The 19,608-nt window shown below is 35.6% G+C and overlaps 2 protein-coding genes across 2 annotated transcripts in view; one reads left to right on the top strand and one right to left on the bottom strand.

Moving 5' to 3' along the window:
• Positions 1–3,767, top strand: part of LOC118748321 (sodium/potassium/calcium exchanger 4-like) — a 10,202-nt gene extending 6,435 nt beyond the window's left edge. The window contains exons 2-6 of the mRNA XM_036482696.1: positions 675–1,097; positions 1,161–1,496; positions 1,841–2,179; positions 2,275–2,484; positions 3,198–3,767. Of these exons, the coding sequence (XP_036338589.1) occupies positions 675–1,097; positions 1,161–1,496; positions 1,841–2,179; positions 2,275–2,484; positions 3,198–3,634 (1,745 nt within the window). The 3' untranslated portion in view covers positions 3,635–3,767. The remainder of the gene's footprint in view (positions 1–674; positions 1,098–1,160; positions 1,497–1,840; positions 2,180–2,274; positions 2,485–3,197) is intronic.
• A 3,934-nt stretch (positions 3,768–7,701) lies between these two features.
• LOC118748319 (peptide transporter family 1-like) lies at positions 7,702–9,879 on the bottom strand. The gene has a single exon (XM_036482695.1). It carries the CDS (start codon positions 9,877–9,879, stop codon positions 7,702–7,704), a length of 2,178 nt encoding a protein of 725 aa, XP_036338588.1.
• Between the last annotated feature and the right edge of the window lie 9,729 nt (positions 9,880–19,608).

Here is a 19,608-nt window from a genome sequence, read left to right as displayed (position 1 = left end):
CAAAATGTTATTGCAGATAGTGGATTTTTCAAAATGAGAATATAATATCATAAAAGCAAAATTTTAAGTTTGGCATTATTGTCATGGTTGAAGGATAAATAAGAGCTCACGTTACCATCAAAAACTCATTTTCATCAAAATTGTAGTTAGAGGGTATTGAATATAAGCCCTCGATATTTAATTTAAAAAAAAATCAAAAAAATATTTTAAAAATTCAAAAAATATTTTGTTACTTTAATAGCTGAAGTAGTTAGAATTTATTAAAATGCAAAAGGAATAAGTAAAAGAAATATTTTAAATAAAAGTTTATTTTTATTTGTCGATTAATTAATCCTTGCTATTTTGGTTATTAATTTTCGACAAAAAAATGCTTTTGCCAAAAAGTATATTCTCGTATGTTTAATATATGAAAATCTTCCATAAGACATGCGATATGCTTGCGTAATGATTCTGAAATAGTTACATAAATTACCTAACTCTGAAATAAAAATTAAATTGTTGTAAAGTCTACTAAAATCCCAGCCACAGCTTCACATCTATGTGCGCATGTATGTATGTATTATTAATAACAAGCTTTCAAGCTTGATTCTAAATTAAAACTGAGCTTCATATCAACTGAATTCCACACACAAAGCTAATGAGTATTAAACCCAACTAAATTTCTGCTCCAACAGTGCCTCTCAAACAATACAACCAGCCAACTAGAAAGCTACTCAGTCTCGTGAGCACAAGCGCAATTGATTTAGAGAACTCGCTAGAAAACATCAGTGTCAGAGAAACCCATTACAGCAGCAGCCGATCCGCATCAAAGCATCCCTTGGAGGAGATAAGAGCTGCAGCGTCGTTAGCGGCAACACCAACAGCCACAACCAACACAATCCACACAGTCGACGCTTCGCTGCGTTCGAATGTCACTTCGCACACATTGAATTGTACACCAGCAGCAATCTTGGAATTCCCCTCTGATGGTTTGACACGCACTCAGCGTCAACACGGTTGGATCGTACTCCATATACTGCTAGCTCTCTATTGCTTCTGGCTATTGGCGGTAATTTGTGATGATTACTTCTTGCCAGCCATCGAGTTGATATGTCAAAGTGAGTATTGATTGAATTTTATGTACATATGTACTTACATATGTTTGTTCTCCCAACCTTAAGCTCTACATATGCAAGCCGATGTAGTCGGCGCTACCTTCATGGCTGTCGCCACTTCAAGTCCGGAACTCTTTATGAATGGCATCGGTACATTCGTGACGAAGGGTGACATTGGTGTTAGCACTATTGTGGGCTCATCTGTATTTAATCTGCTTGCGGTACCAGCTTGTTGTGGTCTCTTTGTAGGTCAAAGTGCACGCCTGAATTGGTGGCCTGTAAGCCGAGATTGTCTAATGTATTGCCTGGCAGTGCTGGCGCTAATCGCTACGCTCCGGGATGGAAGGGTGATGTGGTATGAATCATTGTTACTCTTCGTGGCGTACTTTTTCTACATGGCGGGTAAGTGTTGAGTGAAACTTAGATCAAAGAAGTTAAACATTATTTGGGAATTAAGGTAGTTTCTAAGAAGGCATTTGAAATCTCAGGACGGTATGGTACTGCCGATTATGCGGAATATTTGTAATACTATATCTGCGACGGATCTTCTTGTCGACAATCTTATCTCGAGCTTTAGCTAAGCGTGGCGAAGGGTTAATGAATAATTGAGCTCATAAGATCTGTAATCGAGTCAGTAACCTATCATATCATAAGTGAGATCTTAAGTACTACTTATTCATCGTTTTCTAATTTTTCACCACTATTAACTTATTAACTCGCTTTTCTCCTGCCTTCTCTCCTTCCAGTGATGTACAACAATGACCGGGTGGCGCGTTCGGCGCGTCGTCTCGTCTCAATGTATCGCCGTAGGCTGCATTTAATAGGTCGCTATTGGGAGGTTAACGAACTTACGCCGCTGATTGGTCGAAAGCGAACTTGTGGCAGCATTACCAACAGCAGATTAGCAGCTTCTATGCGTAGTATAAACACATGCGCTTCGAGTAACCACCTCACGCCGTTTTATATACCTGTCTGCTCCTCCACGCAACTGTATCCAAGTTTGGAGGATTTAGAGAGCTGTCGCGCATCTATGACACAAAACACTGATAACTGCAGTTCTACGGTCGCCTCGGATCACTGTAGTGGTGGGTACTAAAAATGAGATAACTAATAAATAAATAGAAAGCTTTGTCTCTCTCACGCTCACCTCTTTCTATCTCTCTCCCTCTCCCCTACGCAGATACCTCCACAGACTTTGCTGACACACCGTGGCAACGCAAAGATGCTTCGTGGCCGCATTTTCTCTTGCGTTGGCCCATTACATTTTTGTTGTACGCAACTGTGCCGGATAGTCGTAAACACGCGCGAGCGAAATATTTTACTTTCGTAGCGTCGATTGTGTGGATTGCTGTGATTTCTTATGTCGTGGCTTATGCGATAACGGTGATCGGTGAGTATGTCAATAAAGAACTTTTGCTTATTACTTTCATACTAATTTTCAAATGCCCTTTTTTGCTCAGCTGCGCTTATCTTTTTCCTCCTCAAATGTTGCCATTAATTTTTTCTAACCGAACTTTATTTGTTAAAAATATACTTTCTTAATCTACATACGTTCATAAAAAGTTATGGTAGCCATTAAAACCCGCTTACCCGCTGTTAGCAACTAGTTAAGTACTTTAGGTTAACAGAGAATTGATTTTTTTTTTTCAACTGACACTTTAAATAAAATTAATCTTCATTGCCATCCTATAAAATAGCGGTTGTACACGATAACGGATTTAATTGGTGCATTGCTAATAAATATTCGGCTGTGAACTTTTTTGAACGTTAGCAAAGTATTTTTCTGATAATGAGTTGCCCTCCCCCATGCAAAAGCGGGGTTATGTTTCTGTCACAAAGTGTCTGCTAAAAATTATTTGAACGCCTATGATACGCTTGAATTTATAGGACTCCCATTGGAATCGAAATTTCTTTTTTTCTCTTTCAACGTAACATTATCCTATCATATCCCATCCTTTCCTAGATATTCTCTCCTCATCTCTCTCGTTTTCTATTCCATCGTATTCATTTCTCACCTATTCAATTCTATCCTATGCTATCATATCAGTTTCTGACAACACTGCAAATAACAAATGCCTTTAAGTAATATTTCACCTCTTCCAGGTGACACACTCAGCATACCCGATTCTGTCATGGGGCTCACCATTCTCTCTGCCGGCATGAGCGTACCAGAGGCGGTTTCCAGCATCATTGTCACCAAGCAGGGGCATGGCGCTATGGGCATCAGTAATGCCATCGGCTCAAATACCTTCGATATTTTGCTCTGCCTCAGCGTACCTTGGTTCATCAAAGCATACTTTCTACCTAATCAACCAGATGAAATGTGGGTTTCACCAAACTCAAATGGGCTTACCTACTCCGTGACATTTCTCCTCGCATCTGTTATCTGCCTATTTGTAACGCTACTGGGAAACCGTTTCCGACTGGATCGCACAGTTGGTTGGATCTGTGCCATTTTGTATTTGTGCTTCATCATTTGGGCAGCGCTGATCGAACTCAATGTATTCTTTCCAATCAATTTACCTGTGTGTGAACATTAACGACGAAAGAAGGTCGAACGGCAGGCAGTTCGTGAGAAGTTCAATTGCTTATCGATTTGCAATGGAAGTTAACCACCAAAATATAATACGTTTCGCGAATTTTTTAGTTGCATTGAACAATAAAACCTGAACAATAGAAAGATCAATGAATTTTTTATTTCTTATTTTTTATTTGTAGCTTTGGCTAATGTTATCGCAAGTGTCTTATCGTCTCAGAACTAACTTTTAAATTTTGTTGCTAAGCATTGCTATAACAATGCATTTAAGTATTTCAAGGTCTGATTTGGTTATCGCTTCTTGCAGTAATTTCTTTTTAACTTCCATGCCCGATTGTCAGGAAATCGGCAATGCAAACCCTCATTAAAATTTTAACTAATTGTTATCTACCAATTCAAACATAAAATCGGTTAAAATTAATGTTTAAAAGGTCGCTCAAAAAGTTCGAGCCGCGTGGTGGCTTTAAATCTTATATAGTACAGTTGTTTGGTTTTAACATTTTTTTAGCAGAAAGTTAAAGCTTTGATAGTTGCTTGCGGAAAAGATTTTTTCTCTACCAAAATTGGGAAATTCAAATTGCAAGAGGATGTCCGAAATTTGTTCCAAACTAAGTACATCATCTTCTTGTCCTGTTGGTAACACGAGTCAACAACAACAGGTAGTCAACACCTTTTAGTCCGAGATAGAGTTCTCTAGCACAGTTTCTAAGTGACTATTCGGTCTTCCAAGATCTACTTGTCAAATTGCTAGGTTGGGTTAAGATTATAAGATGTGAATGAAGTCTTTATACTTCCACTCGGGGTTGTATTAGTTCATTGTGAATGCCCACAGCGAGAGTGCCAATATTTGTAGTATCTATTAAGTCACTTACTGTTCCAAATAAAATTGAGGAGGTCCGATGGTAAGGCAGTACTCTATATAGGATTTGGGAGGCTTTAACTGGTGACCTAGACATAGACATAGAAAACGATCAATCGAATCAGTTTTATTTTTCGTCAAATGGGCAACAAGGCGACACCCCTATTACTGCTGGTTAGTAGACTCCCAGCAGATTTGTTTATCTTTAAGTCTTCCTCAGGTTAGAACGAATTTATGGCTTCGTAGTCTGCACATTGAGTAAGCTCTGATGAGTAGATCGCAATAAAGTTGCAGCCAAATTTAGAAACCCAGTAAATAGTTACTTCATAACGATTTCAATGAAACTTGGCCATCAACGAAGATACTGACTTCTCTTGTATAAAATTAGCTTCGACTTGAAGGCAAACATATCTTCTTCAAATATGGTGCGATTGTCTAAATTGCGGGACTTTCTAATAAATATCATTGCCGGTGCATTTCAGTAGGGGATTCCTGGTACGAAATCCAAAGACGTTGTTATATGGTCTGGTCTAGCAGCTCAGCTATGAATTTCAATCAAATTCACTGTCTTTCTATGTCGGATATATCATAAGCGGTTACCTCGTTACGCTATTCATATCTCTGGTTCGAGCACTAGTGTAAACATAACCTATTCAATATTGAAAAGTCAGCCACTTTGGTATACGTATTGTGCAACGCAACTTATTCTTAGTTGCCTGCTTTGCACAAGGAAGTATAAGCATTCCTCGACGACTTTAGACAGCACTTATGCCCATATCTCAATTGCACTGCTTCAGACGGTTAATACAAACTCAAGCACTTTTCTATTTAATACGGTCTATCGAAAAGGTATTAAGCCAAGTAGCTGCTTAGTTTTTCCCGCATACCCAGTAAGGAAGATCTAAAGTAGCGTCAGACATTTTTACTTGTAACTAGCACGGTGTTGGCAAAATAGAACCAATCGTCTCTGGAAAATAGATTCTAGGCAATTCAGTAGCAGACATATATGTATAAATGTCTCTCTATTTTACTACGTTCTTAACACCGCCACTGGATGCCTTTTTATGATATCGAAATATCAGGTTATCTGTTTTAAAATTATTATTATGTAGTGTATGTTATTGTTGTAAATTGAATAAAAAATATAACTACATAACCAGATAACCTGATAACCAGGTAAGTGTGAACAACCTAAGTGTATTCACGATGAGTCTACAATGCTTCCTATGAAGGAGCACACAATTTTTCTGCACAAATAGCTCTTGATAGGATATTACCAGCCCAATCGTAATAATAAACGAGTAATTAAAGGAAAGAAAATAGATAGCACGTCCAAACATCTGCTGCTAGGGTTAGCTCTTATGAGAATATGCTCAGTAAATGGGTCGCATAAAATGGACCCTCTTTTCGCAAGCTCATTTTATTTCACCCATCTGACTACAAAAGCCTTCTACAAATCACAAAAGGCTACCATTCCAAAGACTGTCTTGGAAAACTGACTTCTTCGTTGCTGCATGACAAATGAAGGCTACTTTGAATAAGTTTACTAAATAAAAAGAAAAAATTTAAAAAAAATATTGATGTGTTTACAATTTATTGGCCAAAGCTGTGCATAATATATAAAATAAAAACTTGTAATATTAATTTTCACTTATTTCTTAATAAATATCGTAAACAGAATATATACATATATAATATATAAAAGGTGTCCTGGACCACCCGTCCGCCCTTCTAAAATAGTGGAAAATGTTATTTATTGGAAACACACAAAAATATGAGCTACCAAGACGGGGAAGATCTATCTTTTGGTCGTATTACCGACTTTGGGTCTCGACCGGAAGTGGGTTAGACTGACAAAAGTTATGTATTTTTATATAACAAAAAATGTGTTTCCTTGATACAAAAACATTGATATATCATACTTTAAGATCCAACTATAAATGCCGAAGATATGACAAAAACTTCCCCTACATTCGGCAAAAACTAATTTCTCAGGGGAACTTTTCTTTCTGGCACGCTTTAATCTACATATGTGTAGATACTATTCAAATCATGAGATCCTAATCATTTTTTTTTTTTGGCTTGACAGATAGCAAACCTTATATACAATGCATTCAATTAATTATGATCTTGGATACATTTCGTATGGACATCAAATATTTTAATGAACTTACACATTTACTTAAAATTCGTTTTGAAATAGGTGAAAACACTTTGTAAAAAATTGTCTGTGTTTCTAATACATTTTGTTTTATATTTCATTTAATATTCGTATTTAAATATTTTTTTTTTGTTGTAAAGGTGGTAATTTTTAGAATCCTTCTAAAATGCTGCCAATTGTGATGAAGAATACCTTTCATTTGATGCCCATATTGTAAAATTTTGTTTGAACCTACAAAATTTAACTAAAAATTAATCCTCTGAAAAGATGGCAAGCGTTTCTAAAAAACTCTCCTGATTTGTTAATATTGCTCTGCATACACATGTACGAGTACATATGTATGTATAAACGCAAGTATTTAAAAAATTAAAAATTTTATCCTTCAAAGGTGGCAACTCTCTGTCAAATGCTTCCAATTAGTTGTGATCTTAAACATCTTTCATTTGATACCCACATTGCAACATTTTATTGACCTTAAAAATTTAACTAAAATTAATTTATTAAATGTTGGTAACCGTTTTCTTGAGTTTTATTTGATATCTGTGTTCTTACTTACATCTTATTTAAAACTTATATTATTTCAATAATTTTTTTTTTTTCAGGTGGCAACCTTCTTTTAAAATAGCTCGATTCTGTTGTGCTCTTAAATAACTGTAATTTCCTAACTACCCATTTCGAAATATACTTTTAACTTACACATACCTAAACCTATGGTTTTTTTTTAATGTGTGGCATCCCTTTTGTTTTAAAATATAAGTTCTAAAGTTTTTCGAATGCGGTTTCGTTTATATTTTTCTATTCTGCATATATTTTTCTATTGAACTTTAAACTGAATGAGCCAACGTTTTAAGACCATTAGGCGACGATATATCTAAATATACCGCAATCAAAGTACGATGATTAAATATATCCGCAAACATAACTTTTTATCGGGTCCAAGCTTAGAAAAAAATTGGCTCATTAGTTGACAGAGTCCGTCCCTCCCAAATGCTCTTCTTCATCCTGGCTCTATCCTCTACCTTGGCACACACACACACATTCTTAAAGCCTTTTAATGTCCTCCTTCGTAAACCTCATTGACTTGCCCATTTCCTTTACTGCCCGTGTAAGGTTTCCTCTCTGCTTCTCTGTGCTTGCAAGTGCCGGTTGTAGCCACCACTTGATTCGCTTGCTCATCCCTGCCATGCTCCACATATTTATATGGAATAGCAAGTAAGATAAAAATGAGCATGTCAACAATCATGATGGCCGCAAAAAGTGCGAATTCAGCAGCCTGCGACTTGAATAATTTCAATTCAGCTATAACCACCACCAACAAGTTGCCGATAGAGATGGAGAGGAGCCAGCAGGCTTGCAATATGGACGTCATACTCGGTGGTGCCTGTGTGTATGAAAATTCCAAGCCTGTTATGGAGAACATGATTTCAGCTGCTGTCATCACAATTATCTGAGGTAGTTGCCACATAATATGAATGCGATTTGACTGGGCAATGGCGTGCAATTTCGAGTTGAAGCCATCTATGGTATTACCCTGTACCAGTAGAGCGTATACGCCACCACTCTTCGTATTTATGCTTGTGATTTGCTTATTCGCCAGCTGCAACTTGGTTTCTCCAGGTGCGACGTACACCACCTGGGTGACGCTGTGAAGGACCAAAGGCATCGGTGTCTCCGCTTCATCAACAGTTAAGGTGATAGCGCTCTCGTTGGCCGGCACATTTAGCAACACGCGCACCATTGACGAACCAAGCTTTGGTTTAGCCGACGAGTCGAAAAACTCCTGCATGCCTTCGTCGGAAATGTAGTAGCTGGTCTCCTTACCAGGTGTCAGCCGAAACGCGCCTGAGAAGTCCTTGCAACGTAGGCTCGCTGAGGTGGCGTTGTATACATAAACGTGTGACTGCGGTACGGACAACGACTTAGCCTCCAACAAGCCAAGTGGTTCAACAAATTCCGGCCGATTCGGTAGCGGCGTAGCAAAACGGTAGGCACAGGGCATACCATTATATATGCGCAGATGGGCGTCGAATTCCGTAGGAAGCGTTACATCGACGGTATTCAGTTGGACATCGAGCAAGGCAGAGAGCAGGAAAGCAACGGCGGCCAGTAGGCCACCAAGCGTGAGCTTTTGCAAAGGTCGCTTAATGCCCAGCTTCGCCAAAATGGGGTAGATCACATAGTTGAATAGCGGTATCATGACGAGAATTAGTAACGGGCTGGCGACCTGCATCTGATCTGGCTTAATGACATAACCGAATGTTTCGCCATTCATTCGTGTCGCTTGGAAGGTCCAGCGTGAGCCTTGCTGATCGTAAAGCGCCCAGAAGACGGGAAATGGCAAAAATAGCGTAAGTATCTTCAGCAGCAACTTGGTATCGGCCACCATCTTTTGACCCGAAGTCGGCTCCGCATAGTCCAGCCAATGTTTGCGTGGATTTGTCTTGCGCTCACGTCGCCAACCGGTAATGGCACGCGAAATGCATTTTGAAACGCCGAATATAATATTGCCAGCAGGTGGCTTAACCACATACAATTTGCGGCCAGCAATGAAGATCACAGCCGAGAGTAACATAAGCACCGCTGGCGCACCGAAAGCCAACGAAAAACAATTCATATCACCAAAGCAATGCACATCCTCACGCAGCATTGGTGTGATTACGGAGGCGATGGTAGAACCGGCGTTATTGGCGCAGTAGAAAATCGAAAAGAAGGTGGCTAGCTGTTTGGCTTGCTCTGGCATGCGGAACTGATCACCGCCGAAGGCCGAAACGCACGGCTTAATGCCACCTTTGCCCAGCGCGATCAGCACTAGACCGAGTAGGGTGATCACCTTCACCGGCAGTTGTAGCGGCGGTATGGCGGCAAGCGATAAAATCAGTGCACCTAAGACATACACCATCGAGAAGTAAAGAATCGTTCTGAATTTACCCCACCAACAGTCCGCGATAATGGCGCCAACTATTGGAAATAGATACACTGACATGGTAAAAGAATGGTAAAGTACAGTCGCCGTATCCTTGTCGTAGTGCAATTTGGTGGTGAGATACAACGCGAGAATCGTACGCAATCCATAATAAGTGAAGCGATCACAGAACTCATTGGTGATAAAGAATGCGACCGATTTGGGGTACTTTGTTGGAGGTTTTTCGCGTTCGATTATGTTTGGCGCGCGCGCCCCGATTTCTTCGCACTCAGCGGAATTTACTTTCTCAATCAAACCAGTAGTCATTTTGTAAGTAAGGCTTACACACTTGGCACTTAAAGATTTACTATACGAGGGCCGATGTATTTATATATTTTTGTAGCAATACGCCCATAACCTTAGACATAAAAACGCAACAGAGAAAGTGGTAACTACGACGAATGTAACGAAAAACGCAAAAATGTAACAATAAAAAAATTAAATTATAAAATTGTCTACGCTCTTAGCTCTAGTCGAGACAGTGTGCAAAGACAGACTACATTAATATCATTCAGTGCACTCATTCTATTACAGAATATTTCCTCGATGTAACATAGCGTTTTGTAAGATCAAAAGATAGTAGCTAGAAGTTGGGCCGAGCTGCTCCTCGAACATTATGCCGCCACCTCTTCGCGAGGATCTGCTTTTCGACCAGTCGAACTTGAAGTTTGGAATATCGAAAGAAGTGATTTGTTTCGTGATACCTAGCCTGAGCAGTGGCCGATTGGGTGCCTTGCGGTAAGGTTGATATTTACACTAAAATCAAACCTAAGGTCGCTGCTTGGCTGACTACGGTTCCAGATTTCTGCTAAGCGTTTGGCTTATGCCTGCCCTTAGGTTGGTTTGTATTAAGAAGTCAATCTGCGTAAGAAACTTTCTGACAGCTAATTTTTTTTCTATTGGAGTTTTCGTCGCTTAAGCTTTGGAAATTCTATTCCCAGGTTCGACAAAATGAAGCCTGGTCTATTGCAGCATTCTGAGCGACCTTGACCACCATAGAAATGTTAGGAAATGGCGCGAACTATGAGTTTACCACCATTTAATCCTTCGTTGACAAAATCGACAGCAGGCAGACTACTTAGTAGTATGCCATGAGCTTGCACAGCCGATTCCGTAGGCGTCAACACGTCTGAGGGCGATTTTCCTGCCACTACTATACAAGTACAGATTTTGCAGTTAAATGGGAGGACAGAGACCGTATTTAACTGTGACTCTTTTTTATTTAGAGAAATTCCTCTTTTTTATAGGCGGATTGAGCAGATTCAGATTCCTATATAATTGGCAGATAATCTGTGTTTCATAATCTGGAAGACACCGCTGTTGTAAAAAAAAACTGCATTACAGTTTCTTCCCTGGCGCGGGAATCGAACTTGGTACATACAACTCAATAACACGTACCTCTGCACATTTGTAATGACACCGACTTATTCGGCATGCTTTCAGTAAAAATCATTTCTAAGCTACGTACTCTAGAAGGATAAATACATAGGTATGTAGCTAGACTATTGCTTAAGTTTTTTCTTATTTTTAAGTATCAAAAGTGCAAATTATTTTAACTTACATCGTTAGTGCGCGCTTTCTTGTCTTGTATTCTGTTACTAATCCTATATCTTATTTATGTACATACATACCTTAATTATAGTGCTTCAGATAGTTAATATAATATATGCGAGTACTTATGTATCTTAGCAGACTATCGAAAGCTTATTAGTGGCTCATGTCACACTTATGATAGAGAAACAAAAATTGCTGACCTATTAGAACTTTTTCTGCGCTTTTTGGTGAAAGCTATAAATTTTTCGTAAATTTTTTTTTTCTGCAATTTTTATTAAGCTTGAGGCCGTTTTTAATGAAAAACTTATTGTGGAGAAGCAACAAGAATTTGAAAAAACCACATTTCCTCATTTTTTTTTTTGTTTAATTTGCAATAAAATAAATTTTACTGAATTTTAAAAAAATTTACGATGTTTGTATTTTTTTCGCAAATGGCTTATTTCGATAGCTTACTTTCTAAGCTTTTCCACCATCCATAATTTGTTGAGCATCGCAAAGATCTTCAAGTTTTTCATAATATTTAGAACGCAGTCGGGTCCGCCTTGCAGTTTTGTCGGCAATAACGCAAGTAGTTGTTCAACAGCAACATTGAATCCGAATATGAAATCAGAATGTAAAAGCGTAAAACAGTTTTAGAAATATAGCTGAATTTCGGATTTTTGAGATCTGAAAAATGTGCACTCCGTTAAAAAAAGTAGCAATTTTGAAGAAAATCGATTCTCCTGTTCCAGTTAATAAATGTTACATAATGGAAACTAGTTGAAAACAATTGTAGGGCTCCCGAAACAAAAAAACAAAAAAAAATCATAAGGAAAATTTTAAATGATATAAAAAAAAATCACCAAAATTAAAAAAAAATTTTGATTTTCTAGAAAAATGTTGGGTACGCAGTTTTACAGATAGTTCAATTTTAATTTAATAAAGTGCAATTTGCAAGTGGCTAAGAATTTGAATTTTTAAAATTTTTTCGCAACATTTCGAGCACATTTGTATGCTAAACAAAAAAAATCAACGCGAACTCTTTGCAACTTGCACTTGAACATACTAAAATTCAATGATGTAAACCCTAACTTTTACAAAAACAAATAATGAATTTTGGACAAAAATTGTTTATAACATTTTAAATTGAATTTGTTTATTTTTTTTTTATTTTGGGAGAACCCTAAACCCTAATTAATCAAATTAAGCGAAAAATGAAGACTCCAGTGAATTGTCAACATAAACTGTCAATTTTGAACCAATGTGCAATGGTTAGTTAAATCCACTTTCATTACACGCCAAACAGTTGCGCCAATAATGACCTCAAATAAAGTTAGTTTTTCCCAGGGCCGTGTCCATTACTACCCAAAAGCGTGGAAGCAGCCGCAAATCACAGTGATAGTAAAACCGGGGAAAGACGCCACTCTGCCGCCCTCATACTGACCAATAAATCTCCTCCCAATTATGTCAAAGCTCTATGAGAAGATATTGCCAGTCATCTCAGAACACAACATAATCCCCAAACACCAATTCGGATTTCGAGCACGGTATCGTCTCGCTTATATGCGAAGAAAAAAATATTCTTCGGCATTATTCTTAGACGTTGGTCGAGCTTTGGACTAAGTGTGGCACGAAGGACTTATACACAAGTTAGATAGAAAAAGCACATCGAATCTAAGGCCACCCAAATTAAACTCAAACTCAATTATCAACTCTGGTTACCAAATCAAAAATCAAAATTTAGTCTCGAATACAAAGTCCTTCTATATACTATAATAATGGAGCCGACATACGGCATAGAAATGTAAGGCACAACATCTCCATCCAACGTGGGAAAGTTACAGCGAATATAAAGCAAAATACTCAGAATGATAACGGGAATCTTCTTTTTCTATTGGAGAAATAAACTGCTTTTTTACCGTAAAAATGTCTGTGATTTAAAAAGTCACTGTCCTATAAAACGGCTCTCGTATGACCGGTTCAATGAGCACTGCGTCCGACATCCCTTTTTTATTATTTTTTGGAATCAGTCTAAAAAAAAAATTATTTACACTCGCTGTTTTGTGATTTTTTGTGCTTAAAGTATACTAAACTAAGCTTAAAATTTGATTACCGATTACGGGGCTTTATATTTTCCCAGACTCAGTAAACAAATACATACATAGTTGGTATTTGATTTACTTCTCACAGAGTGCTTAATTACAGCGGGTCAACCGAAAAGTCACACTGGTGTCTCTATATTTCGATAATACCACTTTTGGGACATTTACAAGGAATTTCAAATTTTTTGTTTGTTTTTGTTTTCTTTTTCTAAGATAGTTGGACAAAAGATTCTACAAAAGTGAGTTGTTTGCTTACTTATTATTTGTTTACGAATATGTTCATAGCTAGTTGGCATTTGAATAAAAAATAAAAAACGCTTATTTTGATGCCAGAATTATGCATGTACACATATTTTTCCTAATCCCAGAAAAATCTAAATCATGCATGAAGAACTTTTTGGTGACCTGTGATTCCCTAATTTTTTCTACAGACATGTATATACAATGCACATACATATATATATTTTCATACTTAAATCAATTTGATATGCTTGTGCCTAGGCATAAATATTAATAACTGGTTTTTGGTCGAGATATGCATGTGAATATGATTTGTTAATATTTTTCAAATAAAATTCAGATTTAAGCAATTCTATAATTTCCTATGACATTTCTTGAAGCTTGAGCAAAAATTTAATGAGACTATTTGGAGTTTGCTTAATGATGGCCGCGGTTTTACTAATATATCATTTTTTTTAATGGCGTACATATTCATAGACGTAAATTCCTTAAAAATAACTCATATGTTTAATAGTAATGACAACATTTTACAAATTGTCATGAATATGCGAAAATTATGAAAGCTATTATGCAAGCTAGCAATTCGTAATACGATGCCAAAGAACTCAAACTTATGTTAAGTGCATGTTGTAGTATACTAACTAGACCTTATATTTATGTAGTATACATATGAATCTCAAGTGGATCTACTACGTCGTTCTGCATTCCAACACTAAGCTTAGCACCGAGTAGCTCTTCAGTAATGCTTACATTTATTTCACAGAAGGAATTACATGCATACTGTAGCATACATATTATACTAATGTGAGAGTACTCAAAAGGGATGCATACCCTGCAAGAAATACATTACAGATTTTTTTTACAGCCGAGCTTGTAGTGAACTTCGGAGTCTGACTAGCAAAGTCTGGGGAGTAGCATACCACTGTCATGACGGATCTAAAATGGGTAAATGAGTGTTAACTATATGGAAAAGTCATATACTCAGTGGCTGGATTTACGGGGAAATCGGGGGAATTTTCGTTGCGATGTTCAATGAAGATAACACTGGTAAAAATTACTTTCCGGAACACTGAACGTATGCATTTTAAATAAAAATATATTCAAAATCTTACATATGTGATTAAGGAATAAATATTTCCATAAGCTATTTCTCTAGTATATTTTTTGTTTATCTCTTAAGACACTGTCACATGATTTGTGCTCGATCCCCAATAAGCCTTTTGAGGGTTATACCTTATTCTACTATAATTCAATGGGCTGCGAATCTGCATACTCATAATCTTTCTAGGAACTCTAATTAAAAAAGCTCGAAATTTTTACGAAAGTTAGTTGATTTTTCTTTAAATTTTGTACACGGGTATTGATGAAGAATGAGCTATATTGTCATCCCAACAATTTAAGACATTTTTATTGAAATTTAAAAATTTTAATCGGAGTTTTGGAATTTTTTTGAGTACGTAGTTTTGGTAAATTTAATAATTTTAGAACAATAAAGTCAAGTTTTAACTGGCTGCAAAATAGTATTGATTTTTAAGAGTTTTTTACGGCTTTTTCCACGGTTTTGCATGAATTTCTTATGGAAGAAAATGCGCGAGACCGTTTGCAAAGAAAGTTAAAAAATGCTAACCCCATTTTTTATAAATAGCACTATTATGTTCATTAGGAATATAGGGAAATGAGATGGCGAACATACTAGTCGACAGGGAGGCGGTAGCCACAACCGCAGTTGGTTCTGAACACTTCCCGGCAATGACTTCAAATAAGCTCAAAGAAGACTTCATGAATGAAAGAAGAGCAATGAGAGAACAACAGTGGCGGCGCTGAGCAGGAGTACGTTAAGCCTGGTTTTCATTAGGTCATATTTGACGTCAAATGTTGTCAAAATAATGAAAACGGGTTGTCATCTGGTATCATTGCCGTTTGCTGTCATATATCACCACGCACAGTCACATAAAATGGCAGCCAAGTAAAAACGGCCCTTTAGACAAAGTGCTTACTTTGCGAACACACATACATATGTATGTATGTAGTTAAAAAAGATTACAATTACTAATCAATCTCCCAAATGAAGGTTAAAAATCGCCGCATGCATTCTTACAGGACACTGTATAGAAATCTCGGCGCAATGTGACCACAGCTAATGTTTTTCTGCAATTTTTAGGGGTCTTAAGTTTCAGAGAAATGTTATAAGGAACAGAGAAATATAGCCTTAATTCGCAGTGCAGCATCATATTAACTGCATAGATCGCGTAAGCACCCAGTGGGAAAATGTAATGTATAGTCGTCGAAAAAATAATCAGTAAAACAGCCGTTTTCGCATTCGAAAATTCATTATTTTTCCCACGGTGGGGCATTCAATTCTGCATTACCAGTAATGCTGGAATGAATGCGACTTAATATGAATTTTGTTCGAGTTTTTGGATACATTAGAATACTGACTACATAGTAAACAGTAATAGAATCTAGAACAAATAAGAAATACATTACATTATTATCATGCATGGAATGCATTACTACTTTTCCCACTGGGCACCCTGTAATATCTCTTCAATTTTCCAACGGTGCTGCATGACATATTTTTGACTCTTTAACTGCCAGATCCAGTGAGTGAGCGATTGAGTGAATATTTTTTTCTGTTTTTCCTGTTTTTTTTTTTATCGGTATCACTTTCAGTTCGATCTAACATCAGCAAATACAGACAAGAAATCAAGTGCTGACAACAATTATCACGAACATGTCATACATAATTAAAGCCTTACACAGTGCTTTAGTACCCACTTGAACGATATATGTATGTAGCTTGGACGCATTCATTATCAGCGCTTGCAAAAAAAAAAATTGAGTGATTCAAAAATTTATTTTTAAATAACTCAATATGTATGTGTTTACCACTAACTATAAATCTGATTCCTTCTGAAAATAATCTTTTTAAACATACACATATAAATACACAAGCAACTAATAAATCAACTAGCCAAACTAACTTATCAGCCTATTTGGTGAGTCAACACCTAACACTAAATCATTAGCACTCTTGCTAGGCGGAAGAGGCGAGTGTGGGAGAAAGATGGCAGTACAATTATCCCTTGCGAGTTTCACCTCCGTCAGCTGTAGTGATTTAGAAAATGAATTCAACTCAATTTTGCTCACAAGCATTGAGTGCAACTAGTCTGCGAGTATCTGCGTAATCAACACCTTCCTAATCACTCATTTCACTGATAATACGATTTACTACTACTACTACAACAACAACAGCTACCACACAACCCTTTAAATAGAGTGTTTATAACAGACCAGAGTAGCAACAGCAACAACAACAACGCGAACAACTACAAGTGCTGCAACAACAACAATCTTAACAGCCAACCAGCAACAATATTTATCAGCGTTAAGAACCTTACTTCAATCGGACAATGCTAGAGATAATTTTTTTTGCGGCACACTAACACATACGCCACACACACTCCGCCATACGAATTTTAGTATGAATTTCAATTCAATAAAAAAGGTAAATAGCATACCAGCAACAACAACACTAATGAAATGTAATGAAAACAATCAGTACTTGAAATTGTTGAATATTTGTTTGACAAAATGTCTTTTTAAGACGGCAATGCCGCGCATACGTTTAATTAGTTGAACGCCATAATTCTAGCCGTACGGATGCGTTGCGCCCCATATTAACACACCTGTGCTTTAAGTAATCATATTTAACGGATGACAGTCTTAACCAGTTGACGTACATTAATCTAGCACTTGGTGGATAGTTTAGTAGAACAAGAAAGTAAAAGAAATCGAATCAAATCGACGGTGGAAAAGTGTTTTTTATTTGGCGAAAGTCAAGCACTGGCGCGTTGATTGTTTTCAGCAGAAAGCGTGAAAAATATTACTTTTTTTTAGTTGTACGAAAACTAAAATTTCCTATAAAATTAAAGAAAATAGTAGCATACGGTAGTAGTATTGCAAAGGGCAAATTCGTGTGCGCGGTTTAAGAAATTTATGGCGGAAAATTTTTAGTAGTAATTATTTAGCGAAGCAGTGGTGATAAAATTAAAGGTAAAACAATTATAGTCATAAAAATATGTATGTATATATACAAGCCTTCTAGGGGAAATATCAAAACAGCAGCTAGGAATGAGCACAATAACAATGAGGAAGTGAAAGAGTGAGAAGGTGAAAATATAAAAAAAATGCATATGTGATAAAAATTTGGTAAAAACATCTTCGAAATTTATAAATATTCTTAAATAAATGACCCTTCACTCAAAAACAAAACATCTAAATAAAAAAAAAAAATGTCAACTAAAACATTTATGTATGATTGACACAATCTTAAGGGGAAAAAAGCAAAAAAAAAATAAATACATAAAGAAGTCTGATGAGGAAATGTGGTGATTTCCGAAATAGCTATCACTTCTACCATTTTTTCAAATTATTGTTGCTTTTCCAAAATAAAACGGCCTCGAGCTCAATAAAAATTGTTGAAAAATAAATACAAAAATAATTTAATATTATTAAGGCACCATTTCCAACTACAAATCATGTTTATAAATTTGTAACAAAAAAATAACAATAAATTTAAGCTGAATCTTTTATACAATACTTCCAAAAAAATAGAAATCAAAACAATTTTAAAGCATAAAACACCCGCTCAATGACATTGCAAATAAAACAACTAAAAATATTTAACATATATTCTTAAAGAAAAAAATTCAATCAAAAGCATCACATGAAAAACGTTCTAAAAAAAATTTTACTAAAAAGCAAACATATAAAAAGTTATAAAAAAATAAATCTAAAATAATAAAAAAATGTATGGAAAACATTTATACAAATAAAGTATGAATCATATTCTCCCGAAATCGAAAAAATTAAAAAAGAACAACAAAGAATTTAATTCAATTTCTAAGAAGACAAAATTTCAGGATAAAAATAATTCTTAAAAGACACTTCCACTTAAAAACTTAAAATATTTAAAATAAATTCTTAAAGAAAAAAATGTTCAACCAAAAGCAACACATAAAAAATTTTCTGGAAAAAACAACTAAGAAAAGCCCACCATCCATTTCTGTAAAAAGGTATAAAAACCTAGTCTAGAAAAAAAAATTTTTAAAAAATTTTTAGTGGAAAAATCTTCCACTCAAAAACAATGCAAATAAAGTAGAAAATCACTTTCACTCAAAGGCAAATAAATTTAAAAAAATTTAACTATTGCAGTCGAATCTCTCAAGGAAATTTTTCAGACCAAAAAAAGATGCAAAAGAGTTTTTCCAAAAAATGTATGAAAACATATCCACTCACACATAAGCAAAAGTAAAATTCCAAAAAGAAGAAAACCAAAAAAAAAATTAAAACATATTTTTAAAGAAAAAGATTCACTCATAAACAATTCTATTGGCATATTAAATAGGATGAAACATATTTTAAGGAAAGAATATTTATACTCCAAAAACAACTTAAATATACTTTTATAAAAATAAATTTTGCATAATACGAAGAAGAAAATTGTCACTTAAAAACAATGCCAAAAGCTTTTTCTAAAAAATTAAATATAAGAAATATGAAAGCATGCTCTTATACAAAAATATGTACTAACAAAACAATGTCAATAAATTATACTAAGAAAAATTTAAATTTAAAAATTAAATAACCAAATATTTAGGTTAAAAACTTTCACTGAAAGCCCAGGCAAATAAATTCTTCTACAAATTTTATACTTAAAAAATGTATATCATAACCTTAAGAAAAAACGCTTACTCACAAGAATGTAAATAAATTTTTCTAAAAACTAAATTTCCACTTAAAACCAATAAACTTTAGAAGAGAAAAATGTTTCATTTAGTATTGAAAAATCAATGAAATTTCCACTCAAAAGCAATGCAAATGAATTTTCCTACAAAAATTTAAAAATTTTCTCGAGGAAAAAGTTTTCAACGAAAAATAGGCCAAATAAAGTTTTCTAAAAAGAAAGAGGTAGAGTTTCTACTCGAAGAAAGTGCAAATAAATTTGCACTCAAAGACAGTGCAAATATATTCTTCCAAACAAAATTAACAAAAAATAAATAAAACTGGAATAAAAAATTTCCTTAAAAAATCGTCCACTTCAAATAATGCAAAAAAA

This window comes from Rhagoletis pomonella, unplaced genomic scaffold, assembly GCF_013731165.1.
Source record: "Rhagoletis pomonella isolate Grant_MI unplaced genomic scaffold, Rhpom_1.0 Rhpom_scaffold_00013, whole genome shotgun sequence".
In the NCBI taxonomy this organism is placed as follows: domain Eukaryota; kingdom Metazoa; phylum Arthropoda; class Insecta; order Diptera; family Tephritidae; genus Rhagoletis; species Rhagoletis pomonella.
Note: the sequence above shows the minus strand (reverse complement) of the source record. Positions and strands in the feature narration are given on the sequence as shown.